Source organism: Carassius auratus, unplaced genomic scaffold (genome assembly GCF_003368295.1).
Source record: "Carassius auratus strain Wakin unplaced genomic scaffold, ASM336829v1 scaf_tig00006684, whole genome shotgun sequence".
Lineage (NCBI taxonomy): Eukaryota > Metazoa > Chordata > Actinopteri > Cypriniformes > Cyprinidae > Carassius > Carassius auratus.
In genome coordinates this window covers 251,167-277,552 of record NW_020523777.1, presented here as the reverse complement: position 1 = coordinate 277,552, position 26,386 = coordinate 251,167, and the positions used below count along the sequence as shown (strand labels likewise).

General features: G+C 43.4%; 1 protein-coding gene across 1 annotated transcript; it reads right to left on the bottom strand.

The window, feature by feature from the left end:
* Window positions 1–1,299: 1,299 nt before the first annotated feature.
* On the bottom strand, window positions 1,300–26,135 carry LOC113071241 (cadherin-like protein 26). The gene is made up of 14 exons (XM_026244604.1): window positions 26,035–26,135; window positions 14,422–14,544; window positions 14,144–14,293; window positions 13,890–14,034; window positions 13,307–13,479; window positions 13,043–13,174; window positions 12,733–12,915; window positions 12,225–12,544; window positions 11,972–12,114; window positions 11,587–11,811; window positions 10,826–11,041; window positions 9,150–9,277; window positions 2,688–2,786; window positions 1,300–1,724 (listed from the first exon to the last, which is right to left on the bottom strand). The coding sequence occupies exons 1-14, from the start codon at window positions 26,083–26,085 to the stop codon at window positions 1,518–1,520; spliced, it is 2,295 nt and encodes a 764-aa protein (XP_026100389.1). The 5' UTR covers window positions 26,086–26,135; the 3' UTR covers window positions 1,300–1,517.
* Between the last annotated feature and the right edge of the window lie 251 nt (window positions 26,136–26,386).

The following is a 26,386-nucleotide window of genomic DNA, read 5'->3' as shown; positions in this document are numbered from 1 at the left end:
CCTCACATCCAAGTCACCCCATCTTTGAACTTTTGCCATCTGGCCGGCGTCTCAGTGCCGCAAATACCAGAACAGCAAGGCACAAAAACAGTTTCTTCCCCCAGGCAATCTACCTCATGAACAGTTAAATGTTCCCCACTTATGCTTATGCAAACAAAAGTGCAACATCCTTATATTTATTTGTTACCCCTCCATCCTAGTACATCCCTGCATCTTTTTCAATCCTATCCCATTATCATTTATAGCACAATTGTTTATACACTTATTTATTTGGCTACAATTGTTTTTTTTTTTGTTTTTGTTTTTTTTGTCTGTGTGTTGGTGTCTCTGTGTACTGGAAGCTTATGTCACTAAAACAAATTCCTTGTATGCGCAAACATACTTGGCAATAAAGCTCTTTCTGATTCTGATTCTGATAACTGCAAACACTGTAAATTCACTGTAATTCTTTATTTACAGTATATAACTGGCAACACTGTTGCCAGTTAGTCCCCGTAATGGTTCAGTAACAGTAAAATACTAGCAACACTGTTGCCAGTTAGTTACTGTTAAAAGATTCATTACAGCAACTAGCTAGCAACAGTGTTGCTAGTATTTTACTGTAAAAAAACCTGGTAAGGTCTAACAGTGTATATGCATGAATGTTTCACCAGATGGATCTCTTACTACTGCAGTAGTGTAAAACTCTCCTGGTATTTTAATAACAGTTACAAAATAATAAAATAAAGCATATACTCATTTTTTGGAAGGGTTCAATTTGAGCAGATGATTTTACAGTCACTGTCATCATCAGAGTGACCTAGCTTGCCCGGCACATTCAGCATCTGGCTCATATTAGCGATCTCAAACAGTTAAGGTAGTCAGAGAGGTGCTTGGCCGCTAAAGTCCCAAGGAATGAGTTTAAGGGATTATAAACACTGACAAATATTTCACTGACTATATATAAATACAAATATATTACAGTTAAAATATTTCACATATAATATTTCCTTCTGTTAGGGAGCATTCCAGTGAAATGACAAAGAAAGCTGATGCTGATTGATTCTTTCTTACAAACGCATGTTGTCATAGAATAAATATGTGTGAATGTCAGATAGAACCTTGTGATTCCAAGGTGACGAAATGTCACGCCCAGCGAAACAATCGAAACAAAAACGCATCAGTTCCTAAAAACTCAAAAACCTAAAACCATCCACCCAAGTACTACTCTTAAAGAAGGTTTTATCAAATAACTACACCACATTTATTTTGCATTAAATACATTCTAATGATTCCACATGAACACAGAACAAAAAATACAGAATGAAAATACATACAACAAAAGCCCAAAAACCTGAGCTCACCTAAAATGTTAACATTATTCGTTTGTTGATTTGTAAACACTAGTTTATTTGCATTCAGGAAATGCAAATGCATATTTATTGACATTCAGAGAACTGTAAAACCTTTTTAAACCCTTAATTGCATTTTGTGCTATATATTTATGTATACACTGGCTACAAGTCCGGAGATAATTTTCACCTCCTCATCAGGTCGGGTCTGGAAATGGTTGCTAGTTTACTGAACTTGCTGTCCAGATTTCTGAGCATCTCTGATTGAAAGTCATCCTCTGGAATGGATATTGCATCCAGTTCACCATTGTCCATAGGTTGTCCTTCATCTGCGTAACAGTGCGGTTTGTAAATAACATGTTGATCATCACAGGTTTGGAGAGCAAGTAGTTTCTGAACAGAAGAAGGAAAAAACAAAAGCACCATGAAAATTATTCAAACATTTAGACTTTATTAACCAAATGTATTTCTCATGATCAAAAAACCTGTTGAGCTAAAGATTAAAAAGGAAGGTTTTACAGTATGTCTGAAACAGTGTTAAAATTTTATTTAGATAAATCCACTTTAGATGTTTAGTAACTTTACAACTCAACTAATAGTCATTACAGTACTACACTGTCTGCTGAATATCCCTTTATTTTTATGCTCCACCAACAGACTATAAGAAACTTCGCAAGTACATGTAAAACTTAATCTACTTATCCTAACCTTCATCTAACAGACTATTAATATTTTAATGAGAGTTAGTTTTGTAGCTGCAAAGTTACTTATAGTTAGTAGAATAACTGTGGACAATCGGAAAAAAGTGGAATCAAAACATTTCATTTGGACATTCATCGAATGTTTTTTAAATGTTACTACTTTTTTTTAAATATGCAGAAGTAACTTTTCCATAATGTTTGGAAAAATAATAATAATAATAATAAGTGGAATGTTCCCTTTATGTTCAACTAATTAACAAACTAAATAAACAAATAAAGTTTTTAACATTTAAAAATTGGACATTCAAAATAAACATTTTTATAACATGATGGGAACATTAAAACAATGTTCTTTAAACTTTTTTTTTAAGTTGTGAAATGAGGAAAAATATTAATAAGGAATGAGTAATCAGTAGAATAGTAATGTAAAGCTTTAAATCTCCTGGTTGATGAGAACGGCGAGGTTTTTACCCGAGTAAGATGCATTGGTTTTGTATGAACGCATGGTTCTAAAACTTGATTTTCTGATGCTCGATATCTGGTTGAAAAAAGCATGTGAAAAATGTTCAGTTGTGCTGAAGTAAGCGAAACGTCAATTATTACCGCCATTTTATGCAAAAAAAAAAAAAAAAAAAAAAAAAACTTTAATAATCACCTTATATATCGATTGGCTGAATTGCTGGTCGCTGAATTGCTGGTCGCTGTAGACTGGCGGTGGATCCTGTGAAACTGCCTGCTGTCCTTTATAAATCACCTGGATATTATGAAGCATAATGATCATTTTAAGAAAAAGTTCTCCTGCATATGGTAGCAAACAGGATGCGAATGTTAGATATAAATATGATTTGAAGTGATCAAACGTTACACTTTGCTAGTTAATGAAAGTACCATGTACGAATCATGCACAAAAATGTTTACAGCAATTTTTAATCTACAAATTTAATTTAATGTTACGCATGCTATTTTACAGTATTTTTTTATATTACAATAATTAGTTACAGCACTCATACCAAGAAACAAAAAATATATGAAGTACATGTTCTTGTATAATTTGTGTGTGTGTGTGTGTGTGCATGTACCTGGCATTCCACAAGGTTTGTAATTCTACTAAATTCTGACCTTGTAGGGACATTTTTGGTCCCCACGAGGAAATTAAACTCACATCATGAATCATACAGAATAAAGTGTTGAATCTAAAAAATTGCCAGTAGTTTTGTTTGAAGGGTATTTTTAATTAATAGACAATAAAGTATGTACAGTATAAAATGACCCAATAAAACATGGAAACCTGTGTGTGTGTGTGTGTGTGTGTGTGTTTGTGTTTCAAATTATACAAGGAGATGTAATTGATATGTCATTTTTACATTAACATTAAATTAACAAATGCCGTATGCGTGGTTATCTCATGTAATTAAATAAACTAATATGAATTACTTGAGCTAATGTTGACATAAAACATTTGTTCCCTTTCAGTCGGTCACTCTCGACGCCACGTCGGATGACCGACGAATATGGGATATCGCTTCGATAGACCAATCTACTTCGAGTGTAAACTAAACGAGCCAATGCACATTGGCATGCAATTATTGCATCCAGCTGCCGCTGATCACTGCGTGAGTATAAGAGGGCAGCAGGTGCAATGCATACCAGCTTTTCGCTTCGGAGCCGAGCGTTAGTATCGCTCTGCTCAACTGTGTCTGCTGTGAACTACGAGTTCAGCACGCTCTCGGAAGCTTCGTGTGTTGGCGAGACGGCGCTTCAGCGGCAGTCGTTCCTGTGTCGAGTGGATTGCACACTTCAGGTTGCACTACCCCTGTCGTGTTGGAAGCGGCCAATTCCCCTGTGCGCCTCAGCACTAAAAGAGCATTTCCTAAAAGAGCAAATTTCTCTAAAAGAGCTTCACGGGTGCGTCTTTATAAAGACGACGGATCGTCCTTATAAGGATGCCGTTTCACCCGTGCGTTTCTGGGTGCGGTCGTTACCTGGCAACGGGCGATGGTCACGATCGCTGCCTGACGTGTCTGGGCGTCGAGCACGCTGAGGTGGCTTTCGTGGATGAGTCATGTTCTCACTGCGGGAATATGACCATCTCGGAGCTGCAAACCAGGCTCCGCTACCTTCAGGGGGGCGGAGTCCCGTTGCCGCGGCCGCGATCTGGGACTCGTTCTGGCGGCCGACAGTCGAGAACCACTTCCGGCAGTAGCGCGAGTGGTTTGAGGGTCACAGTGGTGGCAAACCCCGCAGGGAACCAACCCTCTGGGGACCACCACTCCTCTAGCACCTCCGATCCAGTGGAGCAACCCACGGAATGCGCTGGGACCTCTTCAAGGAGCGTACCAGCGGTATCCAGTGGGACTCCCCCCGACCAGATGTCGATCTCAGCATCGGAGAGAGAGCTGTCGGATCACGGTTCGGCTGCTCTACAGTCCTCTGGGATGGTGACAAAGCCTGATTCGGATTCCGAAGTGGCAGCTATGCTTTCCCGGGCCACCGGGAGGGTAGGGCTCGAGTGGAATTCCCCACCGCGTCCCGAGCCCTCACGGCTGGATGATTGGTTTCTCGGGGTGGTGCGCGCTGGTTCTCAGCGCCCCACCCCAGTGCCTTTCTTTCCGGAAGTGCATGACGAGCTCACCAAGTCGTGGATGGCACCTTTTACTGCCAGAAACCTCCCTTCCCGGGCCTGTAGGCACTCGTCTGGTCTGACCGGCAGTGCCTATGTGGCTTGCAGGGAAGCTGCTTCTGCCTTACACGCTATGGCGTTACTGCAGGTGCACAAGGCTAAGGCACTGAAAGACCTGCACGAGGGTGGTCACGATCCAGCGCTTCTGGAAGAGCTCCGAACCGCCACTGACCTTGCGCTTCGAGCGACGAAGGTCACCGCGCGTTCGCTGGGTCGTGCGATGTCCACATTAGTGGTCCAGGAGCGCCATCTGTGGCTGGGTCTGGCAGACATGAGGGACACCGACAAGGTCCGGTTTCTCAATGCCCCTGTGTCCCAGACCGGCCTCTTCGGCGACGCAGTCGAGATCTTGGCCCAGCAAGTCTCGGCTGCCCAGAAGCAGACTGAGGCGATCCGACACATCCTGCCCCGGCGGGCAGCTGCTGCTATTTCCACCCACCCACCGGCTGCAGTGCCCCAGCCTGCTCGTCGCCGAGGGCAGCCCCCTGCTCACGCACCCTCTGCCAACCTGTGGAACCAGGTGAGCCCTGCACCCCACACTCGCACCACACTCCGGCCTGCTCACAAGCCGCCCGAGTTGGGTCCCTGTGTTCCACCACGCTGCCCCACTGCGGGTACAGCTGTGGTTCCGCTGGTCCCGCTTGTACGGTTCTTAGGCGCCTGGTCAGCGCTACCCAGCCCGTCTCGCTGGCTTCTGCGAACCATCAGCCTCGGCTATGCGATTCAGATCGCCCGGCTTCCCCCCAAGCTCTGCGGTGTCCGCGACACTACTGTGAAAGCGTCCGATGCCCCTGTCTTGCAGAAGGAGATCGCAGTCCTACTGGCGAGGGACGCGATATAGCCGGTCCCTCCAGCCGATATGAGGATGGGGCTCTTCAGCCCGTACCTCATTGTACCCAAGAAAAGCAGTGGGTTACGACCGATCTTGGATCTGCGAGTTTTGAATCAGGCCCTCCATCGGCTACAGTTCAAAATGTTGACACAGAAACGCATTTTCAGGTGCGTCCGTCCCCAAGATTGGTTTGCAGCGATCGACCTGAAGGACGTGTACTGTCATGTGTCCATACTTCCGCGCCACAGACCTTTTCTGCGGTTTGCGTTCGAAGGACTAGCATATCAGTACAAGGTCCTGCCCTTCCGGCTGTCCCAGTCTCCTTGTGTCTTCACGGAAGTCACGGAGGCAGCTCTCGTTCCTCTCAGAGAGCAGAGTGTTCGCATTCTCAACTATTTAGACGATTGGCTGATACTAGCACAGTCTCGAGATCAGTTGTGCGAGCACAGGGATGTGGTGCTCTGGCACCTGAGCCTGTTGGGCCTTCAGGTCAGCTGGGAAAAGAGCAAACTCTCACCATTGCAGAGGATCTCTTTTCTCGGTATGGAGTTGGATTCGGTCGAACAGACAGCACGCCTCACAGAGGAACGTGCGCGGTCGGTGCTAGCCTGCTTGAATACGTTCAAGAGTAGGACAGCGGTCCCACTGAAACTCTTTCAGAGGCTCCTGGGGCATATGGTGGCCACAGCGGCACTTACACCGCTCGGCATATTACATATGAGACCGCTCCAGCACTGGCTTTATGGCCGAGTCCTGAGGTGGGCGTGGAAGCGCGGCACTCACCGGGTCTAAGTTACACCGGCCTGTCGCCAAACCCTCACTCCGTGGTCAGATCTGACATTCCTTTGGGTAGGGGTGCCCCTAGAGCAGATCTCCAGGCATGCGGTGGTTTACACGCATGCCTCCACCACCGCCGGGGGGGCCACGTACAACGGGCATGCAGTCTCAGGGGTTTGGACGGGCCCGCAGCTGCAGTGGCACATCAATTGCCTAGAGTTGTTTGCAACGCACCTTGCCTTGAACCGTCTCAAAGGTTTCTTACGAGGCAAGCCGGTGCTGGTCAGATTGGACAACACTGTGACTATTGCGTCCTTTGGAGTCAGAAGGTTCTGAGGTCACTTCGTGCCGTTCACATTCCAGGCCTGCTCAGTCGTACAGCCGACGAGCTGTCTTGAGCAATGCTCCCGGGAGAATGGCGACTCCATCCCCTGACGGTCCAGCTGACTTGGAGGTGGTTCAGAGCCGCTCACTGCCAGGTTTTCTACTCCCTGACCGAGGGAACTCTCGGCACGGACGCACTGGCACACAGCTGGCCGCGGGGCCTACGCAAGTATGCGTTTCCCCCAGTGAGCCTTCTCGCACAGACATTGTGCAAAGTCCGGGAGGACGAGGAGCAAGTCTTGCTAGTAGTGCCATATTGGCCTACTCGGACCTGGTTCCCCACACTAGTGCTCCTCTTGACAGCCCCTCCTTGGCCAGTTCCTCTGAGGAGGGATTTACTGACTCAGAGATGGGGCACCATTTGGCACCCTCGTCCAGACCTTTGGAAACTCCATGTTTGGTCCCTGGACGGGACGCGGAGGTTCTAGGTGACCTACCCCAAGAGGTAGTTAACACCATCACTTCGGCAAGAGCACCGTCTACGAGACACGCCTATGCCTTGAAGTGGAACCTGTTCGTTGAGTGGTGTTCTTCTCGCCGAGAAGACCCCCGAAGATGCCCGATTGCGGTCGTGCTATCCTTTCTGCAGCAAGGGTTGGAGCGAAGGCTGTCTCCCTCCACCCTCAAAGTCCAGGTTGCCGCTATTGCTGCGTACCATGACCCTGTGAATGGGAAGTCTTTGGGTAAGCATGACCTCATCATCAGGTTCCTTAGAGGGGCCAGGAGGTTAAATCCATCCCGGCCCCCCTGTATACCCTCTTGGGACCTGTCTCTAGTGCTTAAATCACTACAGCAGGCCCCATTCGAGCCTTTGCATTCAGTTGAGCTAAAGTTTCTTTCATTGAAAACTGTGCTCCTGCTTGCACTGGCCTCCATCAAGAGGGTAGGGGACCTGCATGCAATCTCGGTCGACGATTCGTCCCTAGAGTTCGGGCCGGCTGACTCCCAGGTAATCCTGAGGCCCCGGCCTGGCTACGTGCCCAAGGTTCCCACTACACCCTTCAAAGACCAAGTGGTGAACCTGCAAGCGCTGCCCCTGGAGGAGGCAGACCCAGCCCTGGCTTTGCTTTGTCCTGTTCGAGCATTAAGGTGCTACGTGGACCGGAATCAAAGCTTCAGGACCTCAGACCAGCTCTTTGTCTGTTACGGAGGCCGGCAGAAGGGGAATGCCGTCTCTAAGCAGAGGATGGCCCACTGGATTGTAGATGCCATAACCCTGGCTTATCAGGCTCAGGATGTGCCCTGCCCGTTCAGGTTGCGAACTCACTCAACTAGAAGTGTTGCATCCTCCTGGGCGCTGGCTCGTGGCGCCTCGCTGACAGATATTTGTAGAGCTGCGGGCTGGGCGACCCCTAACACGTTCGCTGGGTTCTATAGCCTTCGTGTAGAGCCGGTATCCTCCTGTGTTCTCACCTCAAATGGGTAGTGGCACTGAGAGGCCCCGGTTAGTGTCGGCTTGCTAAAACTGCTCCAGAGTGTCCGTACTGTAGACCCTGTTGAGATCCTCCATCACCCTAGGCAGCTGGACACGGCGGAACGTCCGGCGCCAGGCCTTCATGATGAATCCGTGAGAGCCATGGAAGGCTGGGCTCCGTATTGAGACCTAAGCGGTACTCGTATGTGTATAGTCCACGGTATAGCCTTAGAGCCCGTGTTTCCCCGGCAGACTTCTGCCTTCCCAAGAGGGTTTTAATCACCTCAAATTTCTCCGTATACTCCTAAACGGATGCTATATGTGTATTTGCCTCCGAGACCTCCTTCGGGAAGGATGGGGCTTCCGCAGCGTCTCGGCTCCAAGTGGACCGGGTACGTTTTCCCAGTGTTGTCCAATCTCACCCAGTGAGGTAGTGCTTTGACAATGGTGAGTGGAGCTACTTGTTCTGAGCCCCGGCCTACACCTAATAGGGGCGCAGGCGGCTCGCACAGGGCACTGGAAGGGGCAGCACCCATGGCGCTTTGATAGGGATCCCATATTCGTCGGTCATCCGACGTGGCGTCGAGAGTGACCGACTGAAAGGGAACGTCTCGGTTACGTATGGTAACCCTCGTTCCCTGAAGGAGGGAACGGAGACGCCACGTCCCGTCGCCATGGTTGCTGTACCGCCGCTGAGCTGCCGGGTTCCTGGCTCGGCTCCTCAGCGAAAAACTGGTATGCATTGCACCTGCTGCCCTCTTATACTCACGCAGTGATCAGCGGCAGCTGGATGCAATAATTGCATGCCAATGTGCATTGGCTCGTTTAGTTTACACTCGAAGTAGATTGGTCTATCGAAGCGATATCCCATATTCGTCGGTCATCCGACGTGGCGTCTCTGTTCCCTCCTTCAGGGAACGAGGGTTACCATACGTAACCGAGACGTTTTAGTGTTACCTAAAACTGAATAAAAGGCACAAATTCAAACATTACTGAAAAACAGTTACTGTGGGTTGTGTGATGAAATTACCGAGCAGTCAGTCCCTGGTCTTTCTGTATTTGTATTCATTAGATTACTGGAGCCCTCCCCATCCACAACCACTGGAGTCATATCTTTCTCTGTCTTGCAGGTGATCAGTAGACTCATGAAGCACATTGCTGAAATATAAAAAGAGAGTATTTCTTTTAAACTTGGATACTTTCACATTCCCACTTTTGTCTTCTCTAGGGCCGGGACTCGATTAAAAAAATTAATCTAATTAATTAGAGGCTTTGTAATTAATTAATTGAAATTAATCGCATTTTAATCGCATATAAATATTTGACCTGAGAACAGTGAGAAGTAATTTTTTTTCACATGGATTTATAGTATACCATTGAATAATGACTGAATACATAAGCTTAAGCAACAAAATATTGTTTATTTTTGTTCAACCAAGTCTAGCAGACCAGTGCAATTTTTGCCATGAAGTGTATCAATAGCATATTTAGAAACAATTTAGAAATAGTACATTTCAGAAATTCAGGAAGCTTATAGGTGCTGGAACCTTCTGTAAAGTGTTTTTTAAGTAAAACACAATACTGTCAATTGCATTCAGAACATTAGAAACACTGACTATTAGAAAACATCTCTCTGTTGCTTCAGAGGCCATAACATACTAAGTCCAACTCTCAATAACCTTGGCCAAAACAATAAAGAGTTCAACATAAACTGTTGCACCAACAAAATAATACACATTTCAACATAAAGTGTAAAGTCCACGCTAGCTGCTATATGTTTTGCGTTGAGGTGATACTTGAGGCTCAATGTGCTGCTGCAGTGATATGCGAACGCTAGTTGGTGCTTCAGTATAATCGGTCCCGCCGAAACTCATCAAGTGAGAAACGTTCCGCGGTGCAAAAATAAGTTATTAAAAATGCGGGAATTTTTTTTTCTGTAATTAATTAATCTTAGTTAACGCGTTATTTTTTGTGTAATTAATTAATCTCAATTAACGCGTTAAAGTCCCGGCCCTAGTCTTCTCACATCAAAATGCACCCTCATATTTGTTTAGAGCTGTTTTCATTTGTAAACCATGCTTGATCTGTGCTGATTTCTCTCCTGTTTCAGACTATTTTTTTCAATGGAGGAAACAATATTAGGGTTGAGGACTCATATTTTAAGCCAAAGCGATGGTTTAAAGTAAAAAAAACATCTTCATGATGGATTTGTTTCTTACAAACACACAGCTTTTCACTTTACATTTTGACAGCACCCTTGCAGTGGATCCTTTGGTGAGTAAGCGATATAATGCTAAACAAACTCTATATCTACATCTCGGATGGCTTGTGGATGAGTAAACTGTCAGCAAAACTTTTATTTTTGGGTGAACTAAATCTTTAAATCAACTGAATAATTGTTTTCCCAAATGCAGAAAAACATATATTCTAATTGCTTTTAGCGAGGCAAAACTGCAGTATTTACAGAGAACAAATTAAATAACATTTCAAAACTGTAATAAAAGTTAAATAATAATAAAATAAAAAAAAACATGTGACATAAAAACAGGTTTCTACAGGTTTCCATGGAAAGTTTTTTTTTATTGTTTAACCACACCTGTAATGGTTGAATTGACTTGTACAGAAGGATGGGTTTTTGGTATTGTATAACATTCTTCATCACTTATTAGCACTATAAATATCATCTAAACATTGGAAACCACTCACCTGTGAGAACTGAAAGAACAAGCATCCAGATTGCAACAGACCCCATCCGAGCATTTGAGACCATCTTGCCATGGCACTTGGGAGTTAAAGAGCAATCACACACCTTGACCGTCAGGTTCTGGATGGAGTATAATCCCTGCTGGTCTGATATTTTGATCTGGAGCACGTGATGACCTGAAGACACTTTGTCTTCTTTTACAAGACCCACCGTTGTGCCTTTAGGAGAAAAACACAGACAATAAAATGAGAGTTAGTATTACTGTAAATATATACTAAAAGTTTGGAATAATTAAGAGTTTTAAATGTTTTTTTAAATAAGTCTGAATTTGTTTAGTCAGAAATAATGTGAAATAATTATTACTTATTTTTTATTTATTTTTTGAGATATTGTAAAATGTAATTTATTCCTGTGGTCAAAACTTCAATTTGAACCAATTTTTTTTGGTATGTGTGTGGAAATTCAGCATCATTACTTCAGTCTTCATTGTCACACAATCCTTCAGAAATCATTCTAATATGCTGCTTTTCTGCTCAAAAAACATTTCTTATTATTATCAGTTGAAAATAGCTATGCTGCTTATTATTTTTCTTTTAAACTCTTTTTTTTTTTTTTTTTGGGTCTTAATGTAGATACAGAAACACAATTTAAGGAGGTCATGGAAGAATGTTCTGGACATAAAGTCAACATAAAACTTTCACTTGTTTTCCAAGTGAAATATGATGAGAGAGATCGTCGTGCGGTCTGGATTGAGTGTCATTACCATGATCTGGTTCAAGCCTCCATTTGTCCTTTACATCTCCTAAAAGCTCATAGTAGAAAGGTGATCCGTATGGAGGAAAGTCTAGGTCTACGGCTGTGATGTTGACCATTGTGGGCTCTTTATGTTGGCAAATGCTGACTGTGTTCACCTCCAGTATTGGTACGTTATCATTTTGATCAATCAGGTGAATCACTAGAGTTCCAGTGCCTGTCATCGGAGGAACACCTGCCAATCAGAGACAAGGAGGAAACTGACATTCAGAAAGCTGTTCATGAATCATGAGGTTGTGTAAATGTGCATGTATCTCAAATGAAATGAATTTGAAAATGAAAAGAATTGTCCGTCAGGGATACTTGGCAAAACATAAGAATATTTCATGTCTTACCTTCATCCACAGCATACAGTTTTACTGTATAGGTGTCGTCTAATACAAATGGCGACTCTCTATCCAGAATTTTAGCCGTGGATACATGTCCAGTCTTTGCATCAACAGTTATCCATCCATCAATATCTTCACCTTTAATAAATCTGAAATTCAAATAAATCTGATGAATTCATCATTATTTATATTCAATCCTGTTCATTCAAAACTATACAGTACCATTAGTGAAACATACAGTAACATTAGCTTCTCTTACGTAAATGTGTTTGCATAGCTTCCATCCATGTCTTTAGCAGTGAAGGTTGTAAGACTTGTTCCTACATCGATGTTCTCTGTTACTGCAAAATGTTTAACAGGAGGTATAAACACCGGTGGATCGTTGACATCTTCAACATAAATAGTCACTGGAATGCTATTATAGAGGTGTGTAACACTCTTGTCAGAGTTTGGGGCTATTTGGTCAAGCTCCCATGCTGCATTCGGTACTTTCCTTTGAATCTTACAGGAATAGTAAGGAATTTCGTTCTGCACACTGATGGACAGATTTTGATATGTTTGCTCCTCGTAGTCCATTGGCTAAAATAAAGAGAGTTTATAGAACAATCAACATGATTGTATACAGAGATATTTGTGTATCTTTCTGTTTGTTAAAATAGTTCCGATCTGAAATTGCAGAGACAACAATAAACTGCATTTCTGTGTAAACACAAACTCAACCTTTGAGAAGGTTGGCTTACACAATGAATCATCAATCATCTGCATACCTTAACAACTGTTAAAATCCCTTCATTCGTAACAGGGTCTGTTTCTATTTTGAATATCTCTTTTTTATCTCCGTAAATTATGTATTTGGCTTTCCAAGCTTTTGAGCCACGGACATCTCTGTCTGTTACTTGCAGTCGCAGAACTTCAACCCCAGCTTCTCTCTCCTTGACCCTCCCTGGTCCCTGAAACATAAGTCAAATATTGCATTGGGTTTCACTGGAAAGTGTGTCTAACTTGCCGTTAAAAGCAATAACCAAGAATTTCACAAGCATAAACACTATTAATCTTACAGTCGAGTGTGAAACTTACTGTTTTGCCAAAGAACTCTGGCAGATTGTTGTTATTATCCGAAATATTGATTATCACTGTACTTGTACTTGAGAGCTGTATCTTTTCGCCTTTGTCCTTTGCTTCAACAAGGACTGTATATTTCTGAGCTTTCTGGAAAAGATTAATTTAGGAGAACATTTCTTTGGTGGCAATGGAGACATATTTATGAAGCACGAAATACAATGTATGTTGTCTAAATGGAATAACATTTATTAATCCCAATGAAAGAAATTAAGCCCATACCTCAGAGTCCAAACACCCCTTAAAATAAATAGTCCCAGTTTGGTTTTTCTGCTGTATATAAAATTCAACATTATCTGTTTTTGGTATAACAGACTTTATTGTGAAACTGAATGTTCCATTGTTTGTTTCTGAATCATCAGCATCAGTTGCCTGTACAGTCAGTACGTCTTTGCCTAGAAAAATATTAAGAAAACCAATTGTTAATATTTCAGCCAGTAATTACACGTCCATAATTTTTTATTCCCCTTAATGTTGTTTCAAACATGTACGCTTAAGTATATGGTATATATGTTTTAAGAAATATTATGGAGCCCTTGCTGTTCAATAATAGCTCATAGTAGCCAGGGGCTGTCAAGCTCAAAAAACAACCCTTTAATAGTAATAGCAGTATAGCAACAACCAATGTAGTGTGTAATAATCACTATAATTACAATGTTTCCTTTCATGTTATGAGGGGGGACATAACAACACTGTGGATTGCAGTGACATGAGGGTGAGTAAATAATGTCAGAATGTTCTGTTTTGTGTGTTTTGTTTCAGAAATGAAATAGAAAGTAGTGAAGTGCAAACTATAATAGATTACCTTGAGCATGTGACTCGTCCACAGTCACTTCATAGACTGACTTTTGAAATTCTGGAGCATTGTCATTTATGTCCAATATTTTGATATCAAGCCCAAGCCTTGTATTCGGTTTATGAGTGGATATGTTTATTGCTTCAAAATTCAACTGCAATTGAGTCCAGTGAATATCAATATACAGGCCTTCCTTGCAGTCTATTTACATTAATTTCAATGCTGGTTTGCAAATGATACTTTGTTCATTAAGCAGTACTTACAAAGAGAACTTTAGGGTCCTTTTCATAGTCCACCTTTCCATGTACTATAATTTCACCTGTGTCTTTAATGCTGAGAATATTCTTTGGCTTTTCATCCACACCTTGACCTTGTAGCTTGAAATTTAGTAAATAAAACGTATCAATTGAAACCTGAAAAGCAAGTAACATACACATGATTATTATTATCCAGCAATTTGACATATGTAATGTGAAAAACTTTATTAAAATAAATCTGAACTCAAAGAGCTCTAGCTAAAAGCTGTTATGATGCCCCTCACCTTGCCTAGTATGTATGGAAATGGACCAGGGTGTTCTTCCTCAATACTAAATGAATCAATGATCCATGCACGCTTCTGTCGAATCTTCCTGCTGTCAGCCCATTCACACACACTCCAGACAGACTGAGTTGAAAAGAAGTCATTATAAGTTATGTTACAAAGGTTAAGTCAGTGTGTGTATCTGATTATACCATAAGAAGCATATGAGGATTAACAATTTAATGTGAACTGCAATTGTTTTTTTTTATAACAATAAAAATATAAGATTTTATTGATATATATTATAAATGATATATATACATATATATATATATATATATATATATATATATATATATATATATATATATATATATAACAGTTGAAATTTAGACCCCTACATTACTTTGAAGATTTATTTAAAATATAAACACTTTGCTGATAAAATTTTGAGTTTTAATTTTCTTTTATTATTACATGGTTCTGTGGAATACTTGATTCTGATTGGCCAATCACGACATTCTGATGTCTGTTATTGTCACAGTGTCTGGGTTGTTGTTCCCCGGGGTTCCACTAGATGTCCTCCTTCTCACGGTGTCTGTCCCAGATCACTTCCGGTTCCCTTATATGGTCACCTTCCTCCTTGTTGCGTAATTGATTGTTCCCCCCACCTGTCTCCTGTTTCCCCATTATCCTTCTGTGTATAAATACCCAGTCTGTCTTAGTCTGTGTTACGGAGTCCTTGTTTAATGTTATGTTATTTCATGCCCGTCATCCTTGTCTTGCCTTGTGTTAGTGTCTTGTTTATGTCTGCTTTGATCTTCTGGTTTTGACCCTGCCTGGACTGTTTACCCTTTTGGATTATCCCTAATAAACGACGTACCTGCAAATTGGTTCCTTCTCCTGTGTTTCCCATAACACGTTACGTGACAGAAGGACTCCGTCAACGTAGGAACCAGCGGTATGTCCCTTTTCCGTTCCCCAGCCAAGATGGCGGAGAGGCGGGTCAAGTATCTTCGGTTGACCGTCCTCCGTCAAGAGGGCAACGAAGTGGGTGCCCTGGCTCAAGTGTTCTGGTCCCTGGCTGAAGGCATGGGATACAATGATGCGGCCCTTAAAGACCACTTCAGTGGCGGGCTGGATGATCCAGTGCCTCAGGAAGAGATGGCGCAGTTGGAGACGCTGGAGTTCTGGGAATTCGTGCGCTACCTGCAGTTTCGGTGTCGGTGGGATGCCCCAGCCACTCCTGTCTCTTCCGGCAGGGTGGTCGTCAGCCCAGCACCACTGCCCAGGAAGGCCGTCAGCCCAGCGCCACAGTACAAGATGGCCGCTAACCCAGCGCCAATGCCCAAATTGGCCACCGGTCCAGCGCCACAGTACAAGATGGCCGCCAGTCCAGCGCCACAACACAAAATGGACGCCAGCCCAGTGCCACAGCACGAGATGGCCGCCAGCCCAGCGCCACAGTACAAGATGGCCGCTAACCCGGCGCCAATGCCCAAATTGGCCACCGGTCCAGCGCCACAGCACAAGAGGGCCGCCAGCCCAGCGCCACAACACAAGATGGCCGCCAGCCCAGTGCCACAGCACAAGATGGCCGCCAGCCCAGCGCCACAGCACAAGATGGCCGCCAGCCCAGCGCCACAGCACAAGATGGCCGACTCAAAGCCTGAGTCTCCAGATAAGGTGCACGATGCTGTTCCGGAGGCCGAGGCGGTGCCCGATGCTGTTCCGGAGGCCGAGGCGGTTCCCGTTGCTGTTCCGGAGGCCGAGGCGGTTCCCGTTGCTGTTCCAGAGGCCGAGGCGGTGCCCGACGCTGTTCCAGAGGCCCGAGGTGGCACCCGATGCCGAGGCTGTTCCGGAGGCCGAGGTGGTGTCCGAGGTCGAGGCAGTGCCCGTTGCTGTTCCAGAGGTCGAGGCAGTGCCCGTTGCTGTTCCAGAGGTCGAGGCGGTGCCCGACGCTGTTCCAGAGGCTGAGGCGGTGCTCGAGGCCGCTCCCGAGATCGTTACTGAGGTGTTGCCCGAGGCCGTTCCAGAGGCCGAGGCGGTGCTCGAGGCCGCTCCCGAGGCCGTTACCGAGGTGGTGTCCGAGGCCGTTCCAGAAGCAGTGCCCGAAGCCGAGGCGCCTCAGGTCTTCACAGACAGTCCAGAGTCTATTCGGAGTTCCGTGGACTCTCCGGAGTTGGGTCAGGGTCCGGCGGACCCTCCGAAGTAGAGTCGGGTTCCGGCGGACCCTCCAAAGTCGAGTCGGGTTCCGGCGGACCCTCCAAAGTCGAGTCGGGTGCCAGTGGACCCTCCAGAGCCAAGTCAAGTCACTGGGTGGTCTGCTGCTCCATTCTGGGGGACTCCTGTCTCGACCACGTGGACGTGGTGGTCGTCTGCTCCACCCTGGGGGACTTTGGTTTTGACCACAAGGCTGTGGTGGTCTTCCGCTCCGCCCTGGAGGGCTCTGACTTTGACCACAAGGCTGTGGTGGTCTTCCGCTCCGCCCTGGAGGGCTTTGACTTTGACCACAAGGCCGTGGTGGTCTTCCGCTCCGCCCTGGAGGGCTCTGACTTTGACCACAAGGCTGTGGTGGTCTTCCGCTCCGCCCTGGAGGGCTTTGACCACAAGGCCGTGGTGGTCTTCCGCTCCGCCCGGGTGGGCGCCTCAACAGGTCCTTCATGGATTTCTGTGTGTTGTTTTGGTTTCTGTTATGTTTCTGTCTGTTCCCCTCAGTTAGTCTGGCCCTCCGTCCCTCCCCCTGTACCTCCTCCGGTCCTCCTCCCTCCTGGTCTCCCTGTTTTATGTTTACATTTCTGGTGTTTGTCCCCCATATGTTCCTTTTCCGGCCCTCCGGCCCTCCCCCTGAGCCTCCACCTGTCCACCTCCCTCCTGGTCTCTGTGTTGTGTTTTGTCTTGGAGCGTCTGGGAGCCGCTCCGTAGAGGGGAGGTACTGTCACAGTGTCTGGGTTGTTGTTCCCCGGGGTTCCACTAGATGTCCTCCTTCTCACGGTATCTGTCCCAGATCACTTCCTGTTCCCTTATATGGTCACCTTCCTCCTTGTTGCGTAATTGATTGTTCCCCCAACCTGCTTCCTGTTTCCCCATTATCCTTCTGTGTATAAATACCCAGTTTGTCTTAGTCTGTGTTACGGAGTCCTTGTTTAATGTTATGTTATTTCATGCCCGTCATCCTTGTCTTGCCTTGCGTTAGTGTCTTGTTTATGTCTGCTTTGATCTTCTGGTTTTGACCCTGCCTGGACTGTTTACCCTTTCGGATTATCCCTAATAAACAACGTACCTGCAAATTGGTTCCTTCTCCTGTGTTTCCCATAACACGTTACGTGACAGAAGGACTCAACGTAGGAACCAGTGGTATGTCCCTTTTCCGTTCCCCAGCCAAGATGGCGGAGAGGCGGGTCAAGTATCTTCGGTTGACCGCCCTCCGTCAAGAGGGCAACGAAGTGGGTGCCCTGGCTCAAGTGTTCTGGTCCCTGGCTGAAGGCATGGGATATAATGATGCGGCCCTTAAAGACCACTTCAATGGCGGGCTGAATGATCCATTGCCTCAGGAAGAGATGGCGCAGTTGGAGACGCTGGAGTTCTGGGAATTCGTGCGCTACCTGCACTTTCGGTGTCGGTGGGATGCCCCAGCCACTCCTGTCTCTTCCGGCAGGGTGGTCGTCAGCCCAGCACCACTGCCCAGGAAGGCCGTCAGCCCAGCGCCACAGTACAAGATTGCCGCTAACCCAGCGCCAATGCCCAAATTGGCCACCGGTCCAGCGCCACAGTACAAGATGGCCGCCAGTCCAGCGCCACAACACAAAATGGCCGCCAGCCCAGTGCCACAGCACGAGATGGCCGCCAGCCCAGCGCCACAGTACAAGATGGCCGCTAACCCGGTGTGGTGAGAAATCCAGTCCCCCCGCGAAATCGAGTCCGCTTAGGACCAAGGCGGTAGCTGTTTTAAATGCCTGATCAAAAGTTGTTATCGCGATAACTTGCTGCATGGTTAATCGGAGCTGCGGTAGCTTGTTGTTTCAAGCTAAAATAATTTAATAAAAGCAACATACAGAATGTAATCGATCAAATTGTTTTTTTTAAAATGTCATAAAACTAGCAGCATCTCATAAATAATGCATTGTAATTAGTTTTAATATTCGGTTACTAGAATGCCTCAGCACAGCTTTTGAATATATTCTAAAATAATAATAATTCAGTTGTGATGACTAAAACACGTTTAGCCCACAAATTCAGAAGATTGTGGGATAGTTGAAAGATAATTATTAATAAAACGAACATATGTACTATATATATATATATAGACACACACACACACACACACACACTTTGATTTTTATTTATTTTGACTTACTACCTAATTCATGTAATTTTTTACATTATTTTCAATATTGTAATAAGTATACTTATGTTGTTATATATGGTTTTGCTTACAAGCAGTTCATGTATTGCAATTGCTGATTGTATATTATTTAAGAAACTATTGTTTTCAAAGAAAATCATACAGCAATTATCACATTATAATGACGAATTTACAATTGTAATTGACTTTAACTCATATAACACAGTACATAAAATAGTACAACAGTTACTTGTACTATTACAAATCAGTAATAGTAAGGCAATAATGGCTGTTTGTGCACTGAAAGTAACTAAAAATGCAGCTAGTTTATAATTGTTAATTATAACTTGCAATTATAATATAATTCTACACAATTTTTTTACATATAAATGTTCAAGCAATATGCACACTATCACACTATGTACATTTTTGAAAATGCATAACATTTTTAAAGAATCTTTACAGAAAGACATACTGTTGTGTCTATGTGCTCAAAAACACCCTCACTGTTTTAATAGTTGGTGTTAAATGCATTAGTCGTCATACATACAGCAAGCAAGCCAAAGGCAACGGTGGTTAATTAAGAAAAAACTGTAAGATGTCGATACTGGAGTAAAAAAAACCTTTGGAGAAACCAGACTAACCAAAAACACTGGGGACCAGTTCTCCTCTGTATATTCAGTCTGAACATTTGGTACAATATCATTGGTAGTTAACAGTGTTACTGCATTGATTCAGCTGTAAGGTTAGAGGTTAAATGTGCCATGTACAGGCAGCAACATTGTTTTCTCTGTGGCCCAGGTGAGGCATGCAGTGGCAGTGAAGAGTGCTAAGGTGCAGTCATCCATTCATAAATTCTTGCTGTTTTGCTGAAACTGGAAACAGTTCATCCTATGTGAAGTCCATTGTGGAAGATTGGGGAATCATCAGTCTCAACGTAACTCGAGAGCGTCTCGGGACAGAGCTTCTGTGGTAAAGAAAAATATAAAAATGTTTAGGAACTGTAATATAATAAAAAATTTTCCCTCTCTGCCTTTGTCATATACAGTATGCTGGAAGACTTTCTTGACATCATACAGAACGGGTTCAGAATACAACAGAAGCAGGAAACATCAAAAATCACTGTTAACCATAGAGCATCGGTTTACAATTCTTGCAAAAATCAAGTTATGATTTATGTGTATGTTGTTATAAAAACAATCAAACAGACATAAATGTAATCTGTTAAACTCAGTCTATTTTGCATTCAAACATTGCTTTAAATAAAGAGACAGGTGATTTATTTGAGCAGAGCTTGTTTTCTGCCTCCACTATTTGGAAAGTTTCATACGAAAATACTAATATATATATATATATATATCCTATTTTCTATGAAACAAAAAAACTGCTGCAATGAAAATCTCCTTTTGATTTATTGTGCCTTACTATTAATTTAATTCCTAATTATTCAATTACTGAACGCTATTATGAAAGTATATGTGTTTGTTTATGTTAAATAAAAGATAAACATGAGAAAAGAGTCGTATCTTCACTTAAAATCATAGAAATGCATCTTGAACAATCGGGTCCCACCTAGCGAGGACCCCTAAGATGGCGGCCGTCGCGATGCCTGTGCGCAGGATGCAACGGAGGCACTTGTCACAAACGAAGGACACGAGACAGTTACTAATGTACACTAAAAATCTTTGTCAGATTTGAGATCGTATTAACTACCAGCAAAATACGTTCATATGTGGAAAAAAATAGCAGATGGAGTTGATAAAACGCCTGAACAATAAATACAGACCTCATCGTCAAAGATCGCGAGAAAAAGGATTGAACAATCGGGTCCCACCTAGCGAGGACCCGTAAGATGATTCATTATTATTATCACTACTAACGTTACTACTATTATTTGTGTGTGTATTGTCAGTGTCATATTACTGTACAAGGACAGTGGATAATATTGGTAGTTAATAAGAAAATCAGCTCAAATCATTAATCGCCCCTCCCCTCCACACCCAAATGCATGCATGTGCAGGACGGGTTTAAGCACACCTCTAGTTCTGTCATACTCGTGCACAAATCACACGAAGATTTTTAGTGTGAATTACTACCTGTCTTGTGTCCTTCGTGACAAGTGCCTCCGTTGCGACTTGCGCACAGGCATCGCGAGAGCCGCCATCTTAGGGGTCCTCGCTAGGTGGGACCCGATTGTTCAAGATGCATTTTAAGCGAAGATACGACTCTTTTCTCATGTTTATCTTTTATTTAACATAAACAAACGTATATACTTTTATAATAGCGTTCAGTAAGTGAATAATTATGAATGAAATTAATAGTAAATTAAGGCACAATAAATCAAAAGGAGATTTTCATTGCAGCAGTTTTTTTGTTTCATAGAAAATAGGATATATATATATATATATATATATATATATATATATATATATATATATATATATATATATATATATATATATATATATATATATATATATATATATATATTAGTATTTTCGTATGAGACTTTCCAAATAGTGGAGGCAGAAAACAAGCTCTGCTCAAATGAATCACCTGTCTCTTTATTTAAAGCAATGTTTGAATGCAAAATAGACTGAGTTTAACAGATTACATTTATGTCTGTTTGATTGTTTTTATAACAACATACACATAAATCATAACTTGATTTTTGCAAGAATTGTAAACCGATGCTCTATGGTTAACAGTGATTTTTGATGTTTCCTGCTTCTGTTGTATTCTGAACCCGTTCTGTATGATGTCAAGAAAGTCTTCCAGCATACTGTATATTACAAAGGCAGAGAGGGAAAAAATTGTTATTATATTACAGTTCCTAAACATTTTTATATTTTTCTTTACCACAGAAGCTCTGTCCCGAGACGCTCTCGAGTTACGTTGAGACTGATGATTCCCCAATCTTCCACAATGGACTTCACATAGGATGAACTGTTTCCAGTTTCAGCAAAACAGCAAGAATTTATGAATGGATGACTGCACCTTAGCACTCTTCACTGCCACTGCATGCCTCACCTGGGCCACAGAGAAAACAATGTTGCTGCCTGTACATGGCACATTTAACCTCTAACCTTACAGCTGAATCAATGCAGTAACACTGTTAACTACCAATGATATTGTACCAAATGTTCAGATTGAATATACAGAGGAGAACTGCTCCCCAGTGTTTTTGGTTAGTCTGGTTTCTCCAAAGGTTTTTTTTTACTCCAGTATCGACATCTTACAGTTTTTTCTTAATTAACCACCGTTGCCTTTGGCTTGCTTGCTCTATGTATGATGACTAATGCATTTAACACCAACTATTAAAACAGTGAGGGTGTTTTTGACCACATAGACACAACAGTATGTCTTTCTGTAAAGATTCTTTAAAAATGTTATGCATTTTGAAAAATGTATAAATGTCTTACATAGATAGTGTGCATATTGCTTGAACATTTATATGTAAAAAAAAAAAAAAAAAAACAGTAGAATCATTTTATTATAATTGCAAATTATAATTATATAGCAATTATTGCTATCTATATAAACTATCTAGCTGTATTTTTAGTTACTTTCAATGCACAAACAACCATTATTCACTTACTATACTTAATGGTATAAATATAATAGGCATACTGACATACTTCATGTAAAATTAATATAACATTCATTTTACATAAAATAATAATATATCTGTATATAATACAACAATAACACGGTTCTGCACAAGCAATTGCGATATTATATCATTTAGATTAACAATATAAATTTACACACACACATAGAGTAGCTGTATGCTATGCTGATACGCGAGTAACAAAAAAATAAAAAAAGAGAAATGGTTGAGTTCACAACCTAAAGCGCGTCGGCTATATACTAGCCTATGAAACATGTAATTTAAATTTACATTATAGCAAAGTTCAAACGACAAAAATAAAAACGCTATTTAGCAGGAATTGTAATCAGGCGCTAAAAAATAATACCCATTAATTGTTCGTTGAGCCAATGGGATCACTCGGGGTCCTAAGCGGACTCGATTTCTCGGGCGGACTCGATTTCTCATGACACCGGCGCCAATGCCCAAATTGGCCACCGGTCCAGCGCCACAGTACAAGAGGGCCGCCAGCCCAGCGCCACAGCACAAGATGGCCGCCAGCCCAGCGCCACAGCACAAGATGGCCGCCAGCCCAGCGCCACAGCACAAGATGGCTGACTCAAAGCCTGAGTCTCCAGAAAAGGGGCACGATGCTGTCCCGGAGGCAGAGGCGGTGCCCGATGCTGTTCCGGAGGCCGAGGCGGTTCCCGTTGCTGTTCCGGAGGCCGAGGCGGTTCCCGTTGCTGTTCCAGAGGCCGAGGCGGTGCCCGACGCTGTTCCAGAGGCCCGAGGTGGCACCCGATGCCGAGGCTGTTCCGGAGGCCGAGGTGGTGTCCGAGGTCGAGGCAGTGCCCGTTGCTGTTCCAGAGGTCGAGGCGGTGCCCGACGCTGTTCCAGAGGCCGAGGCGGTGCTCGAGGCCGCTCCCGAGGCCGTTACCGAGGTGGTGTCCGAGGCCGTTCCAGAAGCAGTGCCCGAAGCCGAGGCGCCTCAGGTCTTCACAGATAGTCCAGAGTCTATTCGGAGTTCCGTGGACTCTCCGGAGTCGGATCAGGGTCCGGCGGACCCTCCGGAGTCGAGTCGGATTCCGGCGGACCCTCCGGAGTCGAGTCGGGTTCCGGCGGACCCTCCAAAGTCGAGTCGGGTGCCAGTGGACCCTCCAGAGCCAAGTCAAGTCACTGGGTGGTCTGCTGCTCCATTCTGGGGGACTCCTGTCTCGACCACGTGGACGTGGTGGTTGTCTGCTCCACCCTGGGGGACTTTGGTTTTGACCACAAGGCTGTGGTGGTCTTCCGCTCCGCCCTGGAGGGCTCTGACTTTGACCACAAGGCTGTGGTGGTCTTCCGCTCCGCCCTGGAGGGCTTTGACTTTGACCACAAGGCCGTGGTGGTCTTCCGCTCCGCCCTGGAGGGCTCTGACTTTGACCACAAGGCTGTGGTGGTCTTCCGCTCCGCCCTGGAGGGCTTTGACTTTGACCACAAGGCCGTGGTGGTCTTCCGCTCCGCCCGGGTGGGCGCCTCAACAGGTCCTTCATGGATTTCTGAGTGTTGTTTTGGTTTCTGTTATGTTTCTGTCTGTTCCCCTCAGTTAGTCTGGCCCTCCGTCCCTCCCCCTGTACCTCCTCCGGTCCTCCTCCCTCCTGGTCTCCCTGTTTTATGTTTACATTTCTGGTGTTTGTCCCCCATATGTTCCTTTTCCGGCCCTCCATCCCTCCCCCTGAGCCTCCACCTGTCCGCCTCCCTCCTGGTCTCTGTGTTGTGTTTTGTCTTGGAGCGTCTGGGAGCCGCTCCGTAGAGGGGGGGTACTGTCACAGTGTCTGGGTTGTTGTTCCCCGGGGTTCCACTAGATGTCCTCCTTCTCACGGTGTCTGTCCCAGATCACTTCCTGTTCCCTTATATGGTCACCTTCCTCCTTGTTGCGTAATTGATTGTTCCCCCCACCTGTCTCCTGTTTCCCCATTATCCTTCTGTGTATAAATACCCATACTGTCTTAGTCTGTGTTACGGAGTCCTTGTTTAATGTTATGTCATTTCATGCCCGTCATCCTTGTCTTGCCTTGCGTTAGTGTCTTGTTTATGTCTGCTTTGATCTTCTGGTTTTGACCCTGCCTGGACTGTTTACCCTTTTGGATTATCCCTAATAAACGACGTACCTGCAAATTGGTTCCTTCTCCTGTGTGTCCCATAACACTTTACGTTACAGTTATCCCTTGATAACAACCGGTAAAAGCTGATAACACAGGCTCATCCGGGAAACTGAAATCAGCACCATACTCTTGCTAGGAACAGTTTTTATTTGTGGTGGAAGCTTTGCATTTTGTTAGCTAATAAAATATTAAAACTCAGTTCAATACTATGTGTACAGTTATTTAATTATGTCATCCTGCACTCGCTCTCTCGTTTCATACAAACGCAGCTGTTGACATTCTTCTACGATTGTTTTGTACAGTGTAATGGATTATAAGATGGTGGTAAAATTTTAAAACATTTTCATCTTAAATCAATATTTTTTATTGCCATATTTTTTATGTGGTGAAATGTGTAACTGCACCATATCCCTTAAATATTGGTTTAGTTTGAATGTGCTGCTTCATCGAAGCTGACTTCATGGAAGCTTTGTGTTCAAATATTTAAACTCAAATAAATATTTTATGTATAATTATTTACTTATGAGGCAAGTATTTGTGTAATTAGTGGGATAATGTATATTCAGCCGGTTGTTATTACAGAATAGTCAGGTTAATTAAATACAACTTTCACTTCATAGATGTACATCAAATATAAATCTATACTTGATTTTATCACCAAAAGAGAGAATAAGTAATGTTGCATAAAGGAATTAACTATTCCTTTTTTTTTTTTTTTAGTGTGAATGTCCCCTAATTTAATCTGGCAGGGATATATTTATAATTTTTTATTAAATTGACTTATTTTTTTTTTTTTCCACAGTTATTTTTTTTACACTATTGGTATGATAACTATTCATTAAATCTAATTTCATTTTGATTATGGAATGATAGCACAGATGTTATAATCCACATTGCAGGCCACAGGAGTCGAAGAAATATTTAAATTTTTCCGGCTGCTGAAAATAAGAATCCTATAAAGGTTTATTAGTTGTCAGTATCTGCTAATGAGGACAAAAGCTAATTAGTTACAGCTGATGACAAAACTTTTAAAGTTTAGGAGTTTATTTCTGATGTTTATGTTTCTAAGAATGCTTGAAGACATTACCGTTTGTAAACCACATCACAAAATACATTATTGACATGTCAATCCTTGAAAAATTAAGCTGTGCAGATAACTGTGCAGATCATAAATAATACTATATATAATTACTAGATATTGACAGTGCACTTTTGACTGTATACACATAATTATTAATTACTTTTATTAATAAGCATATGTTGGACTATACAGGTACTTTAAGGCATGAGCTTACAATTAAAACAATTCTTAAAGTTCATAATAATGTCCCTGTGTCATGATCTTAAAGTCCCTTTCATCCACAACTCTAAAGGCAGTAACACAAATCCAATTTAACAGAACTAATTCAGGCATGCTCTACCTTTAAGGCTCTTACTACCTGATGCATGGCAAACAATAAAAACATAAACGGCTGTTGTCTAGAAGTATGAGCAGAGAAACACAAGCCAATGTGGCTGGCTCCAGTGTATCACATCACACAGCAACTTTAACTCACCAGTAGCAGGAGAAAGCTGACTGGAAGGGTCCTCATGTTGAAGCAGATCATTACACAGTCCTGCTCGACTGAGACTGAGCTTTCCTCTGTCCCTTACAGTAATCCACACTGCTCATATGACACATGAGAGAGAGAGAGAGAGAGAGAGAGAGAGAGGGGGGGGGAAGAGAGGAGGGCATATTCAAATGACGTGGGAAGGAACTGGGACAAGTGTTACTTTATCACTGTTAAAACAACTCTTTTAAAACAACACAATGTGTTATTTTCAACATGTATTGAGTGTGTTCAGGGACAAGACATACTGGGTTAAAAAATGTATTCACAATTTAACACAAATTGTTTCACTTTAGTA